The 23,117-nt window shown below is 34.1% G+C and overlaps 4 protein-coding genes across 4 annotated transcripts; 2 read left to right on the top strand and 2 right to left on the bottom strand.

The window, feature by feature from the left end:
• The first annotated feature begins 1,280 nt into the window (after positions 1–1,280).
• Positions 1,281–2,502, top strand: LOC131594308 (dehydrin DHN2-like). Its single transcript, XM_058866402.1, has one exon. It carries the CDS (start codon positions 1,401–1,403, stop codon positions 2,310–2,312), a length of 912 nt encoding a protein of 303 aa, XP_058722385.1. The 5' UTR covers positions 1,281–1,400; the 3' UTR covers positions 2,313–2,502.
• Positions 2,503–14,041: 11,539 nt separating this feature from the next.
• On the bottom strand, positions 14,042–15,105 carry LOC131598710 (heavy metal-associated isoprenylated plant protein 6-like). Its single transcript, XM_058871295.1, has 3 exons — positions 14,821–15,105; positions 14,633–14,714; positions 14,042–14,389 (listed from the first exon to the last, which is right to left on the bottom strand). Exons 1-3 carry the CDS (start codon positions 14,830–14,832, stop codon positions 14,103–14,105), a joined length of 381 nt encoding a protein of 126 aa, XP_058727278.1. The 5' UTR covers positions 14,833–15,105; the 3' UTR covers positions 14,042–14,102.
• A 2,217-nt stretch (positions 15,106–17,322) lies between these two features.
• LOC131594836 (non-specific lipid transfer protein GPI-anchored 10) lies at positions 17,323–18,129 on the top strand. The gene is made up of 3 exons (XM_058867044.1): positions 17,323–17,680; positions 17,773–17,856; positions 17,987–18,129. The coding sequence occupies exons 1-3, from the start codon at positions 17,323–17,325 to the stop codon at positions 18,127–18,129; spliced, it is 585 nt and encodes a 194-aa protein (XP_058723027.1).
• Positions 18,130–18,483: 354 nt separating this feature from the next.
• LOC131594307 (uncharacterized) lies at positions 18,484–20,561 on the bottom strand. The gene is made up of 2 exons (XM_058866401.1): positions 20,057–20,561; positions 18,484–18,928 (listed from the first exon to the last, which is right to left on the bottom strand). Exons 1-2 carry the CDS (start codon positions 20,444–20,446, stop codon positions 18,755–18,757), a joined length of 564 nt encoding a protein of 187 aa, XP_058722384.1. The 5' UTR covers positions 20,447–20,561; the 3' UTR covers positions 18,484–18,754.
• Positions 20,562–23,117: the final 2,556 nt, after the last annotated feature.

The following is a 23,117-nucleotide window of genomic DNA, read 5'->3' as shown; positions in this document are numbered from 1 at the left end:
TGGGTGACACAACCACCTCAGCGATATCTCCCAAGTCCTTGAACTCGAAGAAGAGATCCTCCGCCTTCCAGTTATCACCGAACTCTGTAATGAAGAAAGAAGAAACTGCCGCTTGATCCCCCCGCTTTCTACCTGCAGCCGCAACATCCCACACTCCACCTTTAGCCGTCCCTCCATTCCTTTTAACCACCCTCCGCCATCCATCTGCCAGCTGCTGATTCCTAACCATAGCTAGGGCAGCATTCAGGAAAATGAAAAACGAAGAGCCACCTAATCTAGAGAGAAGGGAGAGCTTCTCTCACTAAAATGTATATTGTTGTAAATATTAATTAATAACAACACTATTTGGCCAATAAATTGATCATTTCTGATTCAACCAATCAATAACATAAAATCTATCATCTTCATAGAAAAATTCAGATTTCCATCTTCTTCACATTCAAGTTTTCATCAGTCTCGTACAAATTCAAAATATATTAAATTATTTGAATATTCATGCATGTAGACTTTAGAATAATCTAAAGAATGCTTAAAATACTACTAAAAAATTAATTACACTCACGATTTCAACCTTAATCTATTTAACGTATTTCTCACATCATTATCCTCTTATGCCGCTCTCTCATTTCATTGAAGTTTTTTTGCGGTGTGAATTCCGATCTTTTGAGTTATATAAATCCTATATATTTAAAATAATCTAATTAAGACACTTCATGTAAATAAAGTTACCAAAGTTTTTTTTAGGTGGATAGTAAAGTTGGCACCTTAATGTTTATTCTTCCTGTCTAATTAGCTTTTAGTTAAACGCTTAGTTTATCACACAAAGTTGATTAGTTGATTATTTCATCAATTAGTTAAGTCCCTTATATATTATTACTAGTATTTAAGTGATTTAATATTGACTCTTGTATTTAAGTGACTTCACATTCACTAAAGTGACTTAAGAGAATTTTAAAATTTCTTTCTTCTCTTTCAATTATGAGAATAATTGTATCAGTAGACAACACATGCACTTTATCTTCTTCCTTCTGCAAATTCTTCTTTCCCAAGCTTACTCTCCACACATCCCCCATACATACCGCACGTGTCATCTCATGCATCACAAAACAACAAAATTACTTTCGGTTCTCGATAAACATTTCGACACGTGTCCTTGTACGTGGCAATTCAACGTAAGCACGTGTCAGACATTGAAACTCATAGACCATAATCACCAACACAATCCTAAATTTTTGTTTCAAATCCAATGCTTCGATTCGTCTATAAAAACATCATATTTCATTTCATCAATCACAAAACAAACCACATTATAACATCGTCTCAATCTTCCATTACAAAAACAACCTTAAAAACCAAAACCATTACATCTTTCAGTTTGTTTGTGAAGAATATCAATAACAATGTCTCAATATCAAAACCAATACGGTACTGAAACTCGTAAGACCGATGAATATGGAAACCCAGTGAACCAAGTTGGTCAATACGGCAACCCTATTAGTGGCGGTGGATTAACCGGTGAAGCTGGTAGACAACATTTTGGAACTACCGGTGCAACTGGTCATGGTCATGGTCAACAACATCATGGAAGCACCAACGTTGGAAGTGGCTATGGGACAGGAACGGGGTACGGTGGAACAGGAACAGGAACTACTGAGTATGTGAGAGAGGAGCATTATGTGCAACATGGTGGAGATAAGAAAGGGGTTATGGATAAAATTAAGGAGAAGATTCCTGGTACTGAACAATCAAGAACCAATATTGGTGGAACTGGGTATGGAACAGGAACAGGAACCGGGTATGGAACAACAGGTTATGGAGCTAGTGGTGGTGGCATGGGAAACACTCGTCAAGAGTATGTGCGAGAGGAGCATCATGTTCATCATGGAGATCAGCAACATGGTGCAAGTGGTGGTGGCATTGGAAGTCAAGAATATGTGAGAGAGGAGCGTCGTGTTAATCTTGGAGACCAGAAACATGGAGCTATTGGTGGTGGCATTGGAGGCACTGGTCAAGAGTATATGCGAGGGGAGCATCATGGTCATCATGGAGATAAGCTACATGGTGCTAGTGGTGGTGGCATTGGAGGCACTGGACAAGAGTATGTGAGAGAGGAGCATCATGGAGATCAGAAACATGGTGCTAGTGGTGGTGGCGTTGGAAACACTCGTCAAGAGTATGTGAGAGAGGAGCGTCGTGGCATTGGAAGTACTGGTGAAGAAGAGTATGTGAGAGAGGAGCATCGTGTTAAACATGGAGAGAAGAAAGGGATTATGGAAAAGATTAAGGAGAAGCTTCCTGGCAGTGGACACTAGATCATTGGATACATGCATATCTGGTTAATAATAAATGTGTATTTGGTGTATTTTAAACTTTTTGTTTGAGTAATTTGCTTCATATGTAATGTGTTTTAATTTGTTGCGTGGATGTTTTTTTATCATGTCATGTAGAAGTTATAATAATGATTAATGAATGAATAATGTATATATGTTGAGTGGGTGTATACATTACTTGTGTTTTTAAGTTTTACATGAGATGGAAGTTTCTATGAGCTTCACTTGCTTTTTAGTTTTACATGAGATGGGGGTTTCTTCGAACTTCATTAAGTAGTCTGAGATAATTGACTGCCATGTAAGTGGATGTTAGAAATTGATATTTTTGTAACATATTACTTTTCTTGTTATGTCACATTACTTGTTTGGTCATTTTGCTTGTTATGTCACTTTGCTTGTCATGTCACTTTACTTGTCTTGTTTTTTATAATAATTAGATTCTTGCTTGTCAAGATAGTAAAGTAGACCAAATCTAATGATGTCTACTATTTAGTCTACTATTTAGAATAGTGTTGTTTTGGATTTTACTTCCACTACAACAAGTAAGTTCATTGCTTGGTTCTATATATTTGTAGTATTTTCAACTTAATGATATATATGAAAAAACAACATATCATCTTCCTTAAAAATAAAAATAAAAACAATCTTTATTATTTTGGAATTTCTATCCTTCTCTTCTCCACCACCTTCCATCACCCTCTATTTTTCTTACATGGTATCTAGAGCTTCATTGATCTTAACGGGTCTGTGAGGAAAGAAAACCAACTTGATAAAATTCACAAAAACCTTTAAACACCATAAATGGCTTCCAACACTAGTTCTTTACCTCCACCTCCTATGTTTGTAGGAGAAAACTATCATTTGTGGGCTGCAAAAATGAAAGCTTATTTGAGAGCTCAAAGTTTATGGGATGTTGTGGAAAATGGAAGCAACCCACCACCTCTCCCAAATAACCCAACAGTTGCTCAAATAAAAAATCACAATGAGGAAGTGGCAAAAGAAGGAAGAGCACTAGCCATAATACATGCAGCACTAAATGATGATATATTTATCAAGATCTTGAATCTTGAGACTGCAAAAGAAGCTTGGGACAAGTTGAAGGAGGAGTTCCAAGGGAGTGAAAGAACAAAGAAGATGCAAGTGTTGAACTTAAGAAGGGAGTTTGAAGCACTAAAAATGAAAGAAACTGAAACTGTTAGAGAATTTTCTGACAGAATTTCGAAGGTTGTTTCACAAATCAGATTGCTAGGAGAGGAACTTAGTGATCAAAGAGTTGTGGAAAAAATTTTGGTGTGTCTTCCAGAGAGGTTTGAAGCAAAAATATCCTCTCTAGAAGAAACTAAGGACTTTTCTCAAATCACACTCGCAGAGCTTGTTAATGCTTTGCAAGCTACTGAGCAGAGAAGATCTTTAAGGATGGAAGAAAATGTTGAAGGTGCTTTTGTGGCCAACACCAAAGGCAAAAACCAAAGCTACAATAGTTTTGGAAAAAAGCCTTTTGGTGAGAAAAAAGAAAAAGGAAAAAGGGAGGAAATCAACAACAAAGGAGAGAGTTGGAAAAAGAAGTTTCCACTTTGTCAACATTGCAAAAAAGATACTCATTTAGAGAAGTATTGTTGGTACAGGCCAGGAGTTAAATGTAGAGCTTGCAATCAACTTGGTCATGTGGAGAAGGTTTGCAAAAGCAAAGCAAACCAGCTGGGACAACAAGCCCAAGTTGTTGAACACCACCAACAAGAGGATCAATTATTCATGGCTTCTTGCTATTTAGTCAATAGTAGCAAAGAAACATGGCTAATAGATAGTGGGTGCACCAATCACATGACTCATAATGTTGGCATTTTTAAGGAACTTGATAAGTCCTTCTACTCTAAAGTTACTATAGGCAATGGAGAACATGTTGATGTCAAAGGAAAAGGTGTCATAGCTGTTGAAACTCCCTCTGGTATCAAATACATTTCAGATGTTTTATTTGTACCTGAAATAAATCAAAGTCTTTTAAGTGTGGGACAAATGATGGAAAAGAACTATTCATTGCATTTCAAAGACATGAGATGCACTATTATAGATCCTTCTGGATCTAAGTTAATGACTGTTGAAATGAGAGGTAAAAGTTTTCCAGTAGAGTGGAAGCAAACAACCATGCATGCATTTCCAAGTATTGTTCGTGATTCCTCCTTGTGGCATAAAAGGTTGGGTCACTTTAGTTACTCAACCTTAAAACAAATGAGTTCTCATGATTTGGTTGAAAATTTACCAGTCATTGATGATGTTGTTGACATTTGTGATGTATGTCAATATGGAAAACAAAGTAGATTATCATTCCCTGCTGCGTCAACCTGGAGGGCTTCTGAAAAGTTACAGCTCATACACACTGATGTGTGTGGTCCGATGCCAACGACATCTCTAAATGGCAACAAGTATTTTCTGCTATTTATTGATGATTTTACAAGGATGAGTTGGGTATTTTTTCTAAGGCAGAAGTCAGAAGTGTTTGCTACATTTCAGAGTTTCAAACTTATGGTTGAAAAAGAGGCTGATTGTCAAATTAAAAAGCTCAGATCTGATAATGGTACTGAGTATACAGCAGGAGAATTTAAAACTTTTTGTGAGCAAGCTGGAATCCAACATCAATTTACTGTTCCTTACACTCCTCAACAAAATGGAGTGAGTGAAAGGAAGAACAGGACAATCATGGAGATGTCTCGATGTTTGCTTTTTGAGAAAGATATTCCTAAAACCTTTTGGGCGGAGGCTGTCAACATATCAGTGTACTTACTGAATTTGTTACCTACCAAAGCCTTGAAGGGAAAAACACCCTTTGAAGCATGGTATAAAAGAAAGCCGTCTGTTCAACATTTAAAGATATTTGGATGTGTCTGCTACGTTCATGTTCCAAATGTGAAAAGAGATAAATTGGAAACAAAGTCTGTGATCGGTATATTTTTGGGGTACAGTAGTAGCTCCAAAGCGTATCGAATTTATAATTTGGAGACCAAAAGAATTCTGGTTAGCAGAGATGTAAAATTTGATGAGTTTTCTAAATGGAATTGGGAGAAAAGTCAAGCTGAAGGTTCAAGTAAGGTATTGTCTATGGAAGATAGTTTGGAGAATCAAAATTCAGAAGATGAAGAAGAAAGTTATGATATTGATGCGGATTTTCCAACCCGAGGTACTAGAACCTTGGATGATATCTATGCCAGGTGCAATATAGCTACATTAGAGCCTACCCGATATGCTGAAGCTGCTAATATTGAGGGATGGAAGGTTGCCATGCAGGAGGAGATGAAGATGATAGAGAAAAATCAAACATGGAAGCTTGTAGACAAACCAAAAAATCAAAAGATTATTGGTGTTAAGTGGGTTTATAGAACCAAACTCAATCCTGATGGATCTATAAATAAGCTTAAGGCCAGATTGGTGGTAAAAGGTTATTTTCAACAACACAGTGTTGATTTTTCAGACACTTTTGCACCTGTTGCAAGACATGATACAATTAGGTTGTTGGTTGCCTTAGCAGCAAAATTGGGATGGAAAATTTATCATTTTGATGTTAAATCAGCTTTTTTAAATGGATTGCTTGATGAAGACATTTATGTCGACCAGCCTGAAGGTTTTATGGTTGGAGGAAGTGAAAATAAAGTTTACAAGCTTCACAAAGCCCTCTATGGCTTAAAACAAGCACCAAGAGCATGGTATAGCAGAATTGATGGTTATCTTTTGCAAAAAGGTTTTAAAAGAAGTGAAAATGAGGCTACTCTGTATGTGAAGAGGTCAAAGAATGAACTCCAACTAATAGTGTCATTGTATGTCGATGATCTGTTGGTTATAGGGAATAAATCCAATTCTCTAAGTCAATTCAAGCAAGATATGGAGAATGAATTTGAGATGACAGATTTGGGTGAAATGAAATATTTTCTTGGAATGGAGATCTTTCAGTCAAGTGCTGGAATCTTTATTTCTCAAAAGAAATATGCTTTGGAGGTATTAAAGAAGTTTAATATGGATAAATGCAAGTCTGTTCCCACACCTCTTATTGTGAATGAAAAATTATCAAAGGATGATGGTGATAATAGTGCAGATGCTTCTATTTATAGAAGTATAATTGGAAGTTTGTTGTATCTTTCAGCAACCAGGCCTGATATAATGTTTGCTGCTAGCTTACTTTCCAGGTTCATGCATTCTCCAAGTCAAGTTCATCTTGGTGCAGCTAAGAGAGTTTTGAGGTACATAAAAGGTACATCTGACTATGGTTTGTGTTTTTTGAAAAATGAGAGTGGAGAGCTCCAAGGATATGCAGATAGTGACTGGGCTGGAAGTGTAGATGATGTAAAAAGTACCTCTGGTTATGTTTTCTCATTTGGTAGTGCTGTGTTCTCATGGAATTCAAAGAAACAAGAAGTTGTCGCCCAATCGTCGGCAGAAGCGGAGTATATTTCTGCAGCAGCAGCAGCAAATCAAACTATTTGGCTAAGGAAGATTTTAACAGATGTGGAACAATTTCAAAACAACGCTACTGTCATATGGGTGGATAACAAATCTGCTATAGCCATAGCTAAGAATCCAGTCCAGCATGGAAGAACCAAACACATCAAGGTTAAATATCATGCTATTAGAGAAGCTGAAAAGTCAAAAGAAATCAGTTTGGAGCATTGCAGTTCAGAAAATCAGATTGCAGATATAATGACCAAAGCTCTTTCCAAGGGAAAGTTTGAAGAATTGAGATCAATGCTTGGAGTATTCAAGAAAAATATCAAGGAGGAGTGTTAGAAATTGATATTTTTCTAACATATTACTTTTCTTGTTATGTCACATTACTTGTTTGGTCATTTTGCTTGTTATGTCACTTTGCTTGTCATGTCACTTTACTTGTCTTGTTTTTTATAATAATTAGATTCTTGCTTGTCAAGATAGTAAAGTAGACCAAATCTAATGATGTCTACTATTTAGTCTACTATTTAGAATAGTGTTGTTTTGGATTTTACTTCCACTACAACAAGTAAGTTCATTGCTTGGTTCTATATATTTGTAGTATTTTCAACTTAATGATATATATGAAAAAACAACATATCATCTTCCTTAAAAATAAAAATAAAAACAATCTTTATTATTTTGGAATTTCTATCCTTCTCTTCTCCACCACCTTCCATCACCCTCTATTTTTCTTACAGTGGACAAGATGCCCAATCTGAGTTGCAGAAATAGTTTTAAGTTATTTTCATGTGGCAATTTACATGGAGACTTCAAATTAATCTTCAAATAAATAACACTAATAACCTTCTATATTAACCGCACCAGTAGTGCAAAAGCCAGGCATTACAAGGTTTCAGTGGTATAAAGCCTCCAGCCTAAAATATCATCCATAATTACATGAATTCAAAACAACAACAAAACATTACAAAGACATAGATAGTAAAGGGTAATTGTACCAGTCATAAAATGAGCATTCTACCCTTTTTTTACTCCCTATAGCCATCCACCACCGAGTACATCTTTACTTTGTGCACAAGGTCCTCGACACCGCTCTCTTCACCGGACAATAGCATTTCAACATCTCCACAAACTGCAGTAGATGGTTCCCACAATCAACATTAAAATCCACATGAACAATCAACATTAAAATCCAACAATCAACATTAAAATCCACATGAATTCCCAGCCACTGATAAATGTTTGTCCAAACTTTCCTCATTTTACTACAATCCATAAAGAGGTGTTGAATATCTTCTATTACCGGGAAGCCTAGCACACAAAAACATTCTTCATTTTCTTCTATAATGTTTCTGTGTAGAAGTTGCATACGAGTTGGGATTCTATCTTTAAGCATTCTTCACGCAAATAACTTAACTTTCGATGGCATCCAAGCTTTCCAAATTGTATTAATGGCTGACCTATTTTTCACCAGCAAAACTTGACCAGTGTCTTCTACATCTTCTTGTAGCTTCAAATAGTATTTTTTTCACCTCATATCCTTCACTCCCATTCAAGGACCAAACAAACACATCCTTTGCTTCAGCTTTTGGTTCCACTTCCCTCAGAATAATCTGAAGATCATCCAATTCTTGTTGTATATGGACATTATCCAAACCTTCCCTAATAGGAATTCTCCACTGCCAAACTGAATTTATTCTCACTCCCATCATAGCTACGCTACCATCAGGATATTGTACACTAGAAAATAAGTTTGGAAAAACAAACCTGAGTGGTCTCTGACCAATCCACCTGCTATGCCAAAACGAAGTTCTGTTTCCATCCCCTATTCTACTGGTCAGCATTTGTACAAAACCAGAGTCCTCCAATGCATCACCAATTAGCATCAAATCCCTCCACCAAACCGATTTAAGATTTTTGCTTGAGTATCTGACCTTAAAAATTATTCTCTCATGAAAATTCCCATATCTTTCTTCTAACATTGCCTTCCAAATATTGTTTTCTTCATTAACAAAACGCCACAACCATTTGGTTAGAAGAGCCCTATTGAAATGCAATATGTTCTTTATACCCAAACCTCCCTCCTCCTTTGATTTATGATTGTTTTCCAGCTTATCCAATCGATTCCTTTCCTCTCCATAGAATTATGCCATAGGAAATTACGTTGAATTTTGATTATCTCAAGGTGCACTTTTTTGGGAATTTTGAAAAAAGAGAGATAATAAATAGGAACATTGGTTATGACAGAGTTTAGTAAAGTAACTCTTCCACCAATAGACAAAAGTCTTCCAATCCAAGGGCTGAACCGAGCTTTTAAGTTTGCCAACAGAGGAGCCCAAAAAATCGTTCTCCTTGGGTTGTCACCCACAACCAAGCCAAGAAATTTGAAAGGAATTTTTCTAACTTACAGGTTAAAAAATGACTAGCCGCTTGCATGAAATGTTGCTCCATCCCGAATGCATAGAGTTTGCTCTTCCACATATTCACTCGAAGCCCTGAAACCATCTCAAATCCTCGCAAAATAATCTTCAGCGCCCACACATTGTTCCAGCTGCCTTCTCCCACCAAAATCGTATCATCAGCAAATTGTAGTAAGTCGTAAGATGCACCTCCATTTAGTTCATAGCCATTCAGTTCATAGTCGTAACATTTTCTACAAATGATAAGATCATCAACATACACTAATATGTTAAGCAAAACTAGCCCATCCACATAGGCGAAGAGGGTGTAATCCATTTGACATGCCTTGAATTGATATGGGATTATCAACCTCTGCAGATATGAGATTATGCATCATCAATTATTTTCCTATCATCAATTTTTTTTATTAAAGACTGAATTTTTTGCAAAGGGAAATATCTCCTTCTACATTAAATTTTTTATTAAATTTCTTTTATTAAAAATAAAATATTTACATCCGAAGACGTAAGTGAGAAATAGACTTCTTTTTTTTTAAAAACTTCTTTTTTTTAAACAACTTATAGGGCGACATCTTATGAAATTATGTGTTGGCCTACAAGTAATAGGAAGTTTAGTTTAAACAACTTATAAAGCGCCATTTTAAGAAATTATCTTATTAATATAAGATTCATTTTAAGTGTTGGTTCACAAATATTAGAAAGTTTAGTCTCATTGAGCATCGTTTTCGCTAGCTCTTCTAGATCTCTTTTTCATTACTTCATTTCGTTGGGAAGTTCGTGAAATGTAAAAGGTACCAAACCATTCAAATTCCTCATTCTAGAATTCTCGAGCATGATTACTTCGGATTTATGCAATGCTTAATCATTTTTCGTTTTAGATAATTCTAACAAGATTTTGAAAGGTAATAAACTAATCTTTTCTATGATAAAAATAATTTCTATGTATAGAGAGAGTAGTCATTCAGAATGATCTTACTTGCTTACCATTTTAAAACGCATCACAAAATAAATAAATAAATAAAATTCAAAACGTAACTTTGGCAAGTTAATCACTAATTTCTTACGAACCAACTTGTTTAAGTGATTCAAGTGGATATGAGTTATTCTCATATTTTATAGAAAAGATTCATCTTTATTATACAAACATCATTTGAAGGAATCTTGTTTAGATTTAAGGTATAAGTGTTTCCACTTCTAGAGCGGGTAAAAATAGTTTGACAAGATTTTGATTTGATAATCTTGCACCCATAAGAATCAAAGATAATATTGTTACCTTTGTCGCATAATTGAATAAGGCTTAGTAAATTATGCTTTAAATCATTAACTAAATGAACCTTCTCAATAGTTGGATTGGAGAACTTACCAACGGTATCAATACTAATGATTTTCCCTTTGTTGTTATCACTATAGGAGACAAAGCCTCCTTTTCTGGGAGTGAAAGAAGGCAACATAGTTTTATATCTAGTCATGTGCTTTGAATAAATGTTATCATGATACCACTTAGCGTTTGATACTGTAAAACACTTATGCACCAATATTTAGGTCTTAACTTTAGGTACCCAAATGATTTTAGATCATTAAATGTTAGTTGGACAAATTTTCTCATTATATTTTCATGAGGATCATAACTCCAAAAATATAAAATAAACATGTTTTTCATTTTGCGTTCATGGTGCTTTTTTATAAAAGTATGAAAGAGGATGATCATCTTTGTTTTCATGAATTTTCTTAATAAGAAAATAGGGAGAAATATGGTCATTTTTCTAATAATAGCATTTAAGAGTTTTTCATTTAGGAACTTGATGAGCATGACATACTTTATCAAAAAAATTTATTATTAGGTTTATAATATAGTACAGCTTTATTATAAGATGCTCTTGGATTTTCGAGAAGGAGATTCAAGTTATCTCTTTCTTTAGTGAATTTTTCAAGTGTGTTTTGTAAATGTTTATTTTCACTTTTCAAAATATATATCATGTTTATTGCACTTGATAGAATCATTTAATACTTTGTGAGAAGGGGAAGAGATAGTTTATTTAGAAATGGAAAAAATTGTTTTAACTTACTTGTATCTTTGTTTAACTCTTGTGAATGTGAAACAAGTCATGATAGGAAAAATGCCAAGTTATCTCATTTTCTTCCCGATCTTTCATGAGATATATGTTGGCTTCTTTGTCATTTGAGGAATCCATGTCATTATCGTCTCAATCTGGTTCTTTTTCTGATTCTGAGGGCAGTTTGAACTTATGTGTCATTTATTTCCATATTAGAAGCATACCAGAGTAAAGGATGATCTTCCTACATTATTTTGTTTTTTCTCTTCTTGTTTTTTGCGTTTCATGAATCTTGTGACATTCTGAATGATCACCTTATTTCTTCATCATTGGATTTTTAATATTTTTCTTCACTTTTGAGCTCCAAGATTTTCTTATTATTTTTTCACCTTCCTTATCATTTCCAAATCTCTTCGGCTTCATATCATGTTCTTGCAATTTACTGAAGAGAGTAGTCCAATCTATGGATGACAAGTCCCTAGATTCAGACATTGCAATGACTTGGTTGCCAACTAAGGTTTAAGCATATAAGTACATTTACAACCAAGTCCTCATTTTAAAAAACTTTTCCATAGGTTTTCATGTGATTAACTACATCGATAAAGCATTTTTACATGTCATAAATATTTTCTTCAGGTTTCATTCTAAGGAATTCATATTCAATACTCAATGTGTTCATCCTTGCCCTCTTTAGCTCAGTTGTACCTTCATGGATAACTTGGAGTAAATCTTACATTTCTTTAGCAGTCTCGCAATGTGAAACACGCAAAAAAATCATTCAGTCCAAGAGTGGTAGTGATGATAGTTTAACTTTCAAACTGTGTTTCACTTTTCTCTTTCTTTGGTCCAATCATCTTCCTTTTTTTTACCACAACATTATTAGCTTGATGTGTGGGAATAAATGGATCATTTTTTAGAGCATTTCACATTTCAAAATACATTCATTCTATAAATATTCTCATCTTATCTTTCCACATTACATGTCTTTCTCCATTAAAGGATGGGAGTTTGTTAAGTGAATCCCTTGAAGTCATTTCCTTTCTCTTAGGACAGTTGGTCTTGAACACGAGTTACGCTCTTATTCCACTTGGTCAAATGATTAAAAATACAAAACGGGGTGAATTTTAAAGTGCAAAAATTGTGATGAATTAAAACATTATTTTACTTTGAAAATAAATTTATGTTATTGCAAAGATAAAGCAGAAGAAAATAGAAAGATAGATTTAGAGAGAAAAGAAAATTAAACAAGGAAAAGTAAAGAGATATGGATAGTGTGGTTGCACTAGAATTTACAAAGGTTTGACATACCACTTGGCATGCTCCTCTCTCCAAAAATTTCTTATTGAGAGTTCAGCTAAAGTAATATCTTGAGCTTTTAAGGATATGTCTACGCTTCTTTTTAAAATAAATGAGAGATTTTATACAGGCTGATCCACCAAATCAAATGGAGCTTTTGATGGTTAAGCTCACGAACTAAATATAGATTTTACCATATAATCTCAAGAATCAAACAGAGCTTTCACCAGGACAATCTCAAGAACCAAGCAAATCAAACAAGAGAATCTCACTCTTGATGAAGAAAACTTAAGCACAAACACCAGTACAACCAAACTCTCAAAAGTTTTTTTTTTTTTTACTCACAAAGCACTAAGGAAACTTTAGTGGAATAATATATAAAGGAGAGGAGAATAGTAGAAAACAAGACAAGAATAGTAAAAATCTTATTTCTTGTGTGATTTGAAAAGAGGAGAAGTCCTCTGTTTATAAGAGAAATTATATATTAAAAAGGAAAATACTCCATAGACTTTTTAATGCTCATAATCGATTATAACTTAGGGTTAATTGATTATGTAGGCAAAATATGGAAGGTTTTCAAATTTATAGAATGAGAGAGGTTTCAAAACCATTTGAGTGTATGTGTGAGAGTTTTTTTCTTAGGAGATACTTTTATACTTTTACAATATAATTATCACTTAGACACAAGATCAAGCAAACTTTCACACTTTCTCTGTTTCACAACCTTCAGCTTCAAGATCTCTCTGGTTTGATTCATCATTGATTAAACACCTCACCTGAAAAGTGACTTCTTCATTATAATGAGGCTTGATATAACTTCTTTGATAGACTCCATCACTAGAGATTGTTTGACCAGAGATCCTCAAGGACTCCACCGAATACTGCTTAACATTAGGTATTGTTAGCATCAAAACCTCCAAAGATCATCAGTAGATGCTTGTACATGCAAGCACATGTTACAAGTCCAAACCTCCAAGGATTAAATGAACTTGACAGTCTTCCTCTATTTGAATTAAAATCTTTGAGGCTCCACAACTCATTCTAGTAGAGGTTGAAGCTCTTCTAATTCATCAAGAGGACTTTTTAGCTGAGTATCAAACTCAATAACAGTAACATCTGATTGCTTATGCCTCATGCATAAATTTCGTCCCAATTAGTGAATATGGGGTATGTTTGTTTGTGAAAAACGCTCCTCTAGATCAAGTCACACGACATTAGTTGTTGATGCATGTGAAATGCTTCCATGTGAACTGGAATCTGTTAAATTGATTATTCAAAATTTCACCATGGAATCAACCTTTTTCCACAAATAGAAATTTTCGTAACAATATTAAAGATCTCTCAAAGTATTCCAACATCTCTTCTCTAGTTATCTTACCCGGCATATGTTTTCAAATTAGCCTAATTTATTAAAGTTATTATATAGCTTCATTATGATGGGGGTAATTAGGGGGAGGATTTAACATGAAAATATTACTTAAGACATTGAATACACTTCAAAAAATGCCACTATAAATTGTGAAAATTACTACTATAAGGATTAGTTACAAAATTCAGTGATATTCAAAAGATTAAAAAGAACGATTTGTATAGTGAACTCTATGGTTGAGAGCAGGCAATTCTCTCTTTGTTTCTATCAAACCATACACGTTTCTTTCAATTGGTTTTTGAGGGCTATTAGGTACTGGTTTCTGTTCTTCAACATTTTCTTCATTGTTTTCACTCAAATTTTGTATTTCTAATATCTCAACTCTTCTATTAGTCTTTTTCTTTATCTTGATTGCAACATCTTGAGGGATGAATCTCCCACACACAATTACCTTGGTTTGCTTCTTCTCTAGGAAATGACTCTCCAACTCTACAAGGAATTAAAAACAAACAAATTAGAATATTGTTCATAAAATTTTCAATTTCATTATTTTAAATCTTGATATCTGACTTTATCACCGATTAAATCAAAAGGACTAACTACACTGTCTACTTAAAGTTAGAGAAAAGTTCCGTATGAACTCATACAACACATAAATTATTAGCGCCTAACAGAATTCAAATCTGAGATTTTAAAAAGACGATACTCTCTCTGTGACGAACTATGTCTAACCTGGCATTTCAAGAAGGGCTCTCTTCACTTTTCTATAACAACCATTGCAATCAATATTGATCCTCATCACCATACAATAATCCTGCTTAATAACAAAACAAAAAATGATTAAGAATAATAATATGGTATTTATGATTAAAAGCTTGGGAAAAAGACAAACATGGTTATTAATTAGAGAGATTAATTACCTTCACTGTCATGAAATTAATCAGAGAGAGAGAGAGAGATAGTGTTGAAGTCCAAAATTATGAATGAGCTAGCAAAGGATTAAAAGTGGATTTTAAAACTTTGAGAAGTAAAAAGGTTTATGATTATGAGCTGGTTAGCATTTTTCTTATGATACAAAATGATTCTTGTTTGAATTGAAGAATCTTATTCTGTTTGAAACAAGTTTTCAATGTAGCGTTGTTCCTACACATTATTCTTGGTTTCTTTGTTCCTACTTTGTGCCTGCCACTACATAAACAAAGAAGAAGCATAATTTTCTGTTGAAAAAAGTGATTAATCTTATGAAAGAATGAAATACTCTGCTTCTGTTGTGTGCACGTGTAGATTAATATAAGTATGAATAATTTAAGGAGTAGAAAAAGGAAACTTAGCTATTTTTCAACTTGATAAAATTATATTAAATGTCTCAAAGTCCAATTTTAAATTTTCTTTTTGAAAAATCAAACTCAAAATTTATTAATTTGTGAAAGAAGAATCCGATATGGGAAATGCTCATTCCATTTTTTTTTAGTTGTGACTTTAACATCTTTGAAATTTTAAAAATATTTTTTCTGCGCCTGGAGATGTATTTCTAGACGCACTCAAATCTCAACCAAAATATATTATTCTGAGTTCCACCATATTTTATATAAAAATGGTCCAGAGGTGCATCTCCGTATGGTATTTGGGTGCATCCGAAGATGCGTCTTTGAAAAGTCTATGGAAAGGTTTTTAAAGTGTAGTAAATACAAAGGGGAATTATTTCAAATATGAATATCTGTTTTGAATATATGTATTGAACATGTCTGTTTTGAACATGTCAGAAATACATGTATTGAACATGTTTATTTGGAACATGTATGTGTTTAACATATCTATGTAATCTTCAAGTTGTTCAAAATTACAAGCTCAAAGTGGTTTTAGTGTATTAAACTGGTACATTATAACTACACAATAGCTATAGCTAGTATAAATAACTTCAAACTGGTGCATTATAACTAAACCAAATTATTTATTTAAGTTGTTCAAAATTACAAAGACATAATTGGTTCATAAAACTAAACAAAATAATGCTTTCATTTTGTTCAAATTTGCATTCGATTGGTACATCATTAGGTACAGCTAGTACAGATCCATAACTAACACATAACCTAAACTTTAAAAAAATAGAAAACTAAAATTATCACAATCATCAAGCTACAATATTTTCCCAATTTCATCGTCTTGTTCAATTGTCTCTGAATTTGATCAGTGTCTTTCCTTATTTCTTTAATTGGCAATGTAACTTTGACAACATCCATTTGTAAGTCTTCAATATTCTTTTCAAGCTTTTTCAACCCAACCATCATAATTTGCACATTGTTATCTTCAGCTTCCTCGAAGAACCATTCGAAAAACCCAAACCCAGAATGAACAGGTCACTACATGTCACACAGATTGATGTTCAATTTCTTAAACATAAAAACCAACAATCTGTGAACCAATAACATACCTTAAAATGAGGACATCCCCAAAATTATCTTCCAAAACTCTTATTCGTCTTTGCCCTTCGTAGAATGGCCTTATCTCCACATTGACAAACCGGTTTCCATGGAAGATCTGACATCGTACAAAGCTGAGAGTTCAAACTTTCATGGCTTCCTTGAAACATAGAGGAAGAACAAGTCGACGATTTCATGACTCTGGATTATGGAAACCCTGGCCCCCAATTTCTTCACAATATAAAACTGCTGGTTTCAAACAAACCCTAGCCCCCAATTTCTTCAGAATTTGTTTTACATGATTCTAATGAAGCAAACTGGCCTTTTAACGAAGGAGATGAAGCCAACATCCATGTCATATGCCACACAAGCAGATACAAACGTCTGCTTCCATAAAACAGACGAAAAGGACTTACGTGATACCATTTTAATAGATAAGGAAATTATTTGAACTTTTTAAAAATTAAGGGATCAAACTAGACCCCGAGTGAAAGTTAAGGGACGAAAAAGTATATTTTGCTAAAATTATAAATATGGTGTGTTCGGGGATGCATCTCTGAATTCTGGAAGCAAAAAAGAAATTTCGCTAGAAGTTTTTAAAAAGACATATGGGTACAATGAGAATTTCTCAAAGGCGAATCATAGAGTATCAAAGATTCAAAGCCATGTCTCATAAGTGAGATCCATTTTTTTTTATTTTTTTTTTGAGATTGTGAGGAAACAAATATTTGGTGTCAAAAGGTAAGATAAGAAAAGTCTAGTCAAAGATTGTTTCACTCATAATTTAAAATCGAATGAACTCTTTTAACAAATTCGTTTTTAACTGAAATTCATAAAACACTTGAGTCCAACCACTTATTCAATTCATGTATAGCATAAACAAACAAAAAGAGAATGAATGATAAAACTCACACCATGTGCATGCAAAAACTCATAAAAGATTTCTAATTCTTCTATTTAAACACACAAACATTTCTCTCTTCACACACTATCACAAACATAATGGCTTCTCTCACTCATTTTAATCTACTTTCTCTGTTCTCTCACATTTTTCTCTTGTTCATAATTTCCTATCCCCCAAACACTCTTTCACAGGATCCAACCTCCTCAAGCCCAACAATAGCTCCATGCACATCAAACCTCCTTCCTCTCATTCCCTGCACACCATTCGCGCAGGGTGCCGTTAGCGCTCCGGCGTCCGATTGTTGTAGCAACCTCAACCAACTGTATAGCCAAGAGCCACACTGTGTTTGCTCCTTGCTCAATGACACTGCATTCACCTCTTTCCCTATCAACAGAACACTTGCTCTACAGATTCCATCTCTTTGTAACCTTCAAGTCAATAACTCGGTTTGTCCAGGTAACAAAATCACTTTATTCTAATAAAAATCACTTTTAGAAGTTTTTTTCCGTTTCTGACTTGGAATTCTTTTTCTTCTGTTTTTGTCGTAGGGGAGAAAACACATGTGCCTCCTCCGTCATCTTCGCCAATCTCTCAAGTTTCCTTTGAGACAAAGAACAACTCTACTGTTGCTGGTATACAATAAGCTTTTTGTTTTCTATTCTTGTTAGTTACTACTCTTTTATCTTCTGTATCATTGTAAGAAACTCAGTTTCCAAATGAATAGCGAATATGAACTAATCGCGCTTTCACTGTAATTTGTAGCTTCTCCGGCGTTTTCAGTGCCACCAAGACCTAACATGATAGGATTTGGATTTGGAAGAAGTGAAGCCATTAACTTGAAGGCAAAGAATGGAATCATTGTTATCATGAACATAGCAATTTTCATGTTCATATTTGTGCCTTAATACCATATACATATAACTATATAGTTTGTGATATTTGAGATTAAGGTCATCAAAGATGTTATGTCAGAATGATGGTGTTGTTTATTTTAGAGTTTGAGAGTGGATATTTAGTTTTTCTATGTAATATGCAAACAATTGTTCATTAAATCAAAGTTGTTTTTGTTATATTTTAAACTATCTTGAAAAACTAAATAAGTTGAAAATAGCTTATAAACATGTTATAAGTTGTTTTCATAAGTTCTTTCAGACAATTTCACAAGTGCTTAAAGCCCTAGATAAGTTCAAGCAAGCCAATACAAACATGCTCTAAGTGATTCCTAGAGCATATTTTTGGCAAGATTTGTAACAAAATACTAAACCAAACTAAGCATATCGAAACACACATTTAGTCCATACAATTTACAAACCATTCTATCCATGTGCCACATCTGAACCAAATATCATCTCTAAATTTCCATGTTTTTATCTATAAGATAAGATCATCGACAATGATTTGATCAAACGGTCGCAACTTCTAAGAGTTCAAAAATATAACAAAGTTTTGCCTTACAAATTAAGGAACATTCACCTGGATTTGGATTCATATTCGCTAAACAAAGTATGTTTGCTTGTATCTATGAATGGACTAGTTCAAACTAGGAGCTACCTCTGTAGGATTTGACTCGAAGATATCTGATTCAGATGTTTCCGGTTGTTCTAAAAGTTCTTGAGACTGAACAGATTCCTTGTATGCAGGAGTGTCCTTGAAATCTGATGCTCCTTGATTGTAATTTATGGCAGCAAACCCACCACCACATACCTGCAATTGAAATGAAGTTCTAAACAATTAAACGGTTGAGCCTATTGCCGACATAATATGGCAAGATTAGCAAGCCAGACTCTTCAGACAAAACATTCCTTCCCAACTGGAAAATTACAGTCATATACGGGTTCATGCAGCCACAATTAGGATCGTGATGTGGTCACAGAGACATCAAAAACATTGACGTCAATCCAGAATAGCAGTAGTCTACCGCGATTTTGGCATGCTGTCGTTACCATTTCAAATTCACCATTAGTCCAATCATCTACTTAGACGAGTGGATTTTTCACCAGTCCACATAAACTCAAAAACTAAACTCTATCGACTTCCAAATTTCTTCTTATATTCAAAAAACCACTAAAAGAAAACACACACATACATACACCAGATCATAAAAAGTTCGGAACATGTGGTCATCGAGACATCAAAAATCATGAACATCACAACCCAAACCAATTTTTTAAAACTTGATTGAAGTATGTAATTTTCATAACTTTTCTAACATCTTTCACCTTCACCATACTTAGTGCACATTGAGTTTTGGCAAAAGCTATGTTTTAGAGTTTCAACACAATCATCAAACTCGCGGTTAATCCAAACATGTCCTTAGATAAGTGGACAAGTCACCAAATAAGCTCAAAAGTAAAAACTCTATCCTCTTCCCAATTTCTTCTCATACTCAAAAAACCACTCAACCAAAACTCACACGCATACGAATTAGGCTTTTCTATTGAATTTAATTCATTCCACTACATCCACTCACGTCCAACACTATAGCGTTTGATCAGAGTCATGGAGGCCCTGAGTAGGTTAGCCACAATTCAACCATGACAAAACAACTAGGACCCTATTTAGTAGGACCCTATTTAGCCGTGACAAATCTATTATGAGATACTATTTAGCCACAGTTTAACCGTGACAAATTTGAGACACTGTATTGTAGTCCGTGTTTCACATCCTCAAAGACCACCTTGAGTTTGATGCATGAATGTTAAGGGTGAGTGGCACTAAATAGTTAGGCTCTATCTAATACACATGACACACCACTAATTCAGAAACAAAAAATTCAAAAGTTGAATTGATATAATGGCAACAAAAAAAAACAAGATAGAAGTAGAATTATACCGCGAAAACACCACCAAGAATCCACAACCACTCTCCAATGAACCCAACAGTGTCCCACTGAGGACCTTCAAAGAAATCAGCCTCCTTCGAGGTACCAGGAGGTCTATAAGGAAACGGCCAATCTTCATCGGAGTAAAAGGGTATTTCAATCTCATTCTTTGGTTGTAATTCCTGATCAGGAGTCGTGGTGGTTGTTGGCTGGTTCCTTCTAGAACGAGAAGAAAACTTCTTAGCTGAAACTATGTGAAGGGTTCTTCTTTTTGAGGTTGATGATGGGAGGGTGAAGTGGGAGAGAGAGGTGTAGGGTGTTGTTGTGGTGGTGTTGTTGTAGAGGATTCCTGCACCGCCGCATGTAGCGCCGGTACTGATGGTGGCGACGGTGAACGTCATTGGAGGATGAGAGTATAGGAGAGTAGAGGAAGTGGTGATGATGTAGGATGTAGCAACATGTGTGGATAACACACAAACTAACAACAATGTTTGCGGTTAAGATTGCATACTACGATTTTCAATAATGACTTTTTTATAGTACATATGTATAGGATAAGATAAAAAAACATTAATCATTGATAACAAATTTTAAAATGCTAAGGTGAGTATTTTTTATATAGAGTGGGGAATTTGGATAAAACTCGTTCAATAAGATTTGAATTAAAAAAAAATTAAACATATGATATTCTAAAGTACTCGTTCAATAGTATTGTCTTAGGCAACAAAATCCATACATGCAAGTACTTACTCAAACTCATTATGAATTTGATAGGGAAACCCACTTCGATTGGGTTTATTTTTGGATTTTTCCAATTATAAAAGATGGATACGGGGCAGATGATAGGAACACTACTTTCTGCTTTGAACTTGTCCTCAAACCTGACTCGTTAATAATTTGGAATATTTCATTTTAATAATGTTAATATTAATTATTTTGTTAGTACATCGATATTTTGATTTGTATTTTATTATTTGAAATGTATGTTCGAAATTTTTCACGATGGTTCAATTTATTATTTCTAATGTTTATAGAAATTGAGACAAATTATTAGTTTGGAGAAATCGACTATTTCAATTTTTAAAAAGGGATTCAGATGCAGCAATGGGACGCGAGAGGGATACTCAGACCCATTTGGGACAAGTTTTAGATTTAAATATTTATCTATGTTTGGGTTTGGGGGAGGGAATGGGTATTTAAGTGGGATTCGAGTTTAGGTCTGGGGAAGGTAAAACTCATCCTTGCTCGCCCCGTTGTCACGCGTATATAACCAAAAGTATGGAATCAGAAAAAACTAAGGAAGTAGAAGTGTGGCCTATATTGGCAAAATAATTCGCGCAACTACTCTCTTCTCTAAATACGTGTGAAATGATAAAAGACATGTTAAGATTAATTCTAATGCAAGCATGTCATCTGTTTTTAATTGTTAAGACATCATATCAAAAATGACATTAGCAAAAGTCTTGACAACTAAACAAGAGTCTAATTTCACCCAAAGTCTATACCGCTCTTTGTCTCTAGCTATCTCAATTTATCTCAAAACACTACAAAATTTAGCTAAAAGTGAATTATCTCACATCAAAAATTGATAAGAATAAATCATTGTTATCACTAAAGATATCTTAACACCCACTAGAAAAATGACCAAGTGTATATGTACCATCAACATTGCATTTGATCCAACCTAAATAGGGAGGACTCTAAATCAGTTCTTTGATTGAAGGGGCCTTGGGGGAATGGATTGTTGGATTGAGTGCTTTATAAATGATAAAATTCTACATAAAAGATCTAGAAGTTATATTAGATTTGTTACTTGTTAACTTTACTTGAGCCAAGATTTTCGAACAAATAGAGTGCAAAAGGAATCACTTAATTTTTGAAAATTGCACGGTTTCTACCATCCCAAATTGTATTGATGATGAACACCATGGTAGCTTTTAAAGTGATGGTACATTGAGGGGATCTACCTTTAGTAAAAAAGTTCTAAAGATCGTCAGTAGAATTGAAATGATAAAAGACATGTTAAGAATAATTCTAATGCAAGCATGTCATCTGTTTTTTAATTGTCAAGACATCATATCAAAAATGACATTAGCAAAAGTCTTGACAACTAAAAAGAGTCTGATTTCACCCAAAGTCTATACCGCTCTTTGTCTCTAGCTATCTCAATTTATCTCAAAACACTACAAAATTTAGCTAAAAGTGAATTATCTCACATCAAAAATTGATAAGAACAAATCATTGTTATCACTAAAGATATCTTAACACCCACTAGAAAAATGACCAAGTGTATATGTACCATCAACATTACATTTGATCCAACCTAAATAGGGAGGACTCTAAATCAGTTCTTTGATTGAAGGGGCCTTGGGGGAATGGATTATTGGATTGAGTGCTTTATAAATGATAAAATTCTACATAAAAGATCTAGAAGTTATATTAGATTTGTTACTTGTTAACTTTACTTGAGCCAAGATTTTCGAACAAATAGAGTGCAAAAGGAATCACTTAATTTTTGAAAATTGCACGGTTTCTACCATCCCTAATTGTATTGATGATGAACACCATGGTAGCTTTTAAAGTGATGGTACATTGAGGGGATCTACCTTTAGTAAAAAAGTTCTAAAGATCGTCAGTAGAATTGAAGTGAAGATTAATCTTAATTTTTTTTACTCAACTAAAGCCAAAGTTTGATAGCAAAAGGACAATTGAAGAACAAATGTTGACTAGTAAATGAGTAAGTCTAAATAGCGCTTTAGAATCTTTAAAAGAGTAACATGCATCTCTAGTAAATGAGAATTTGTGTATTTCTAATACTCTAGAAGAAAAGGTTAATATAGTGGATTGTGGTAGTTGTCCAATTTTTCAACTTTTGGAATTAAAAACTTGAAAGGGCAATTAACTCATCATTAAATCACCTAGTGTTATTTCTAGATAGTGGTTGCTTAAGACATATGACGAGGAATGATTTATTTTTCATCGATGTTAATCACAAAGAACTCGGTCACTTCACGTATGGAGACAATAACAAAGATAAAATATTAGGTAAAGGTATTGTGTGAAATCCCTCCA

This window comes from Vicia villosa, linkage group LG4 (genome assembly GCF_029867415.1).
Source record: "Vicia villosa cultivar HV-30 ecotype Madison, WI linkage group LG4, Vvil1.0, whole genome shotgun sequence".
NCBI classification, from domain to species: Eukaryota; Viridiplantae; Streptophyta; class Magnoliopsida; order Fabales; family Fabaceae; genus Vicia; species Vicia villosa.
This window is presented reverse-complemented; position numbering and strand designations above follow the sequence as displayed.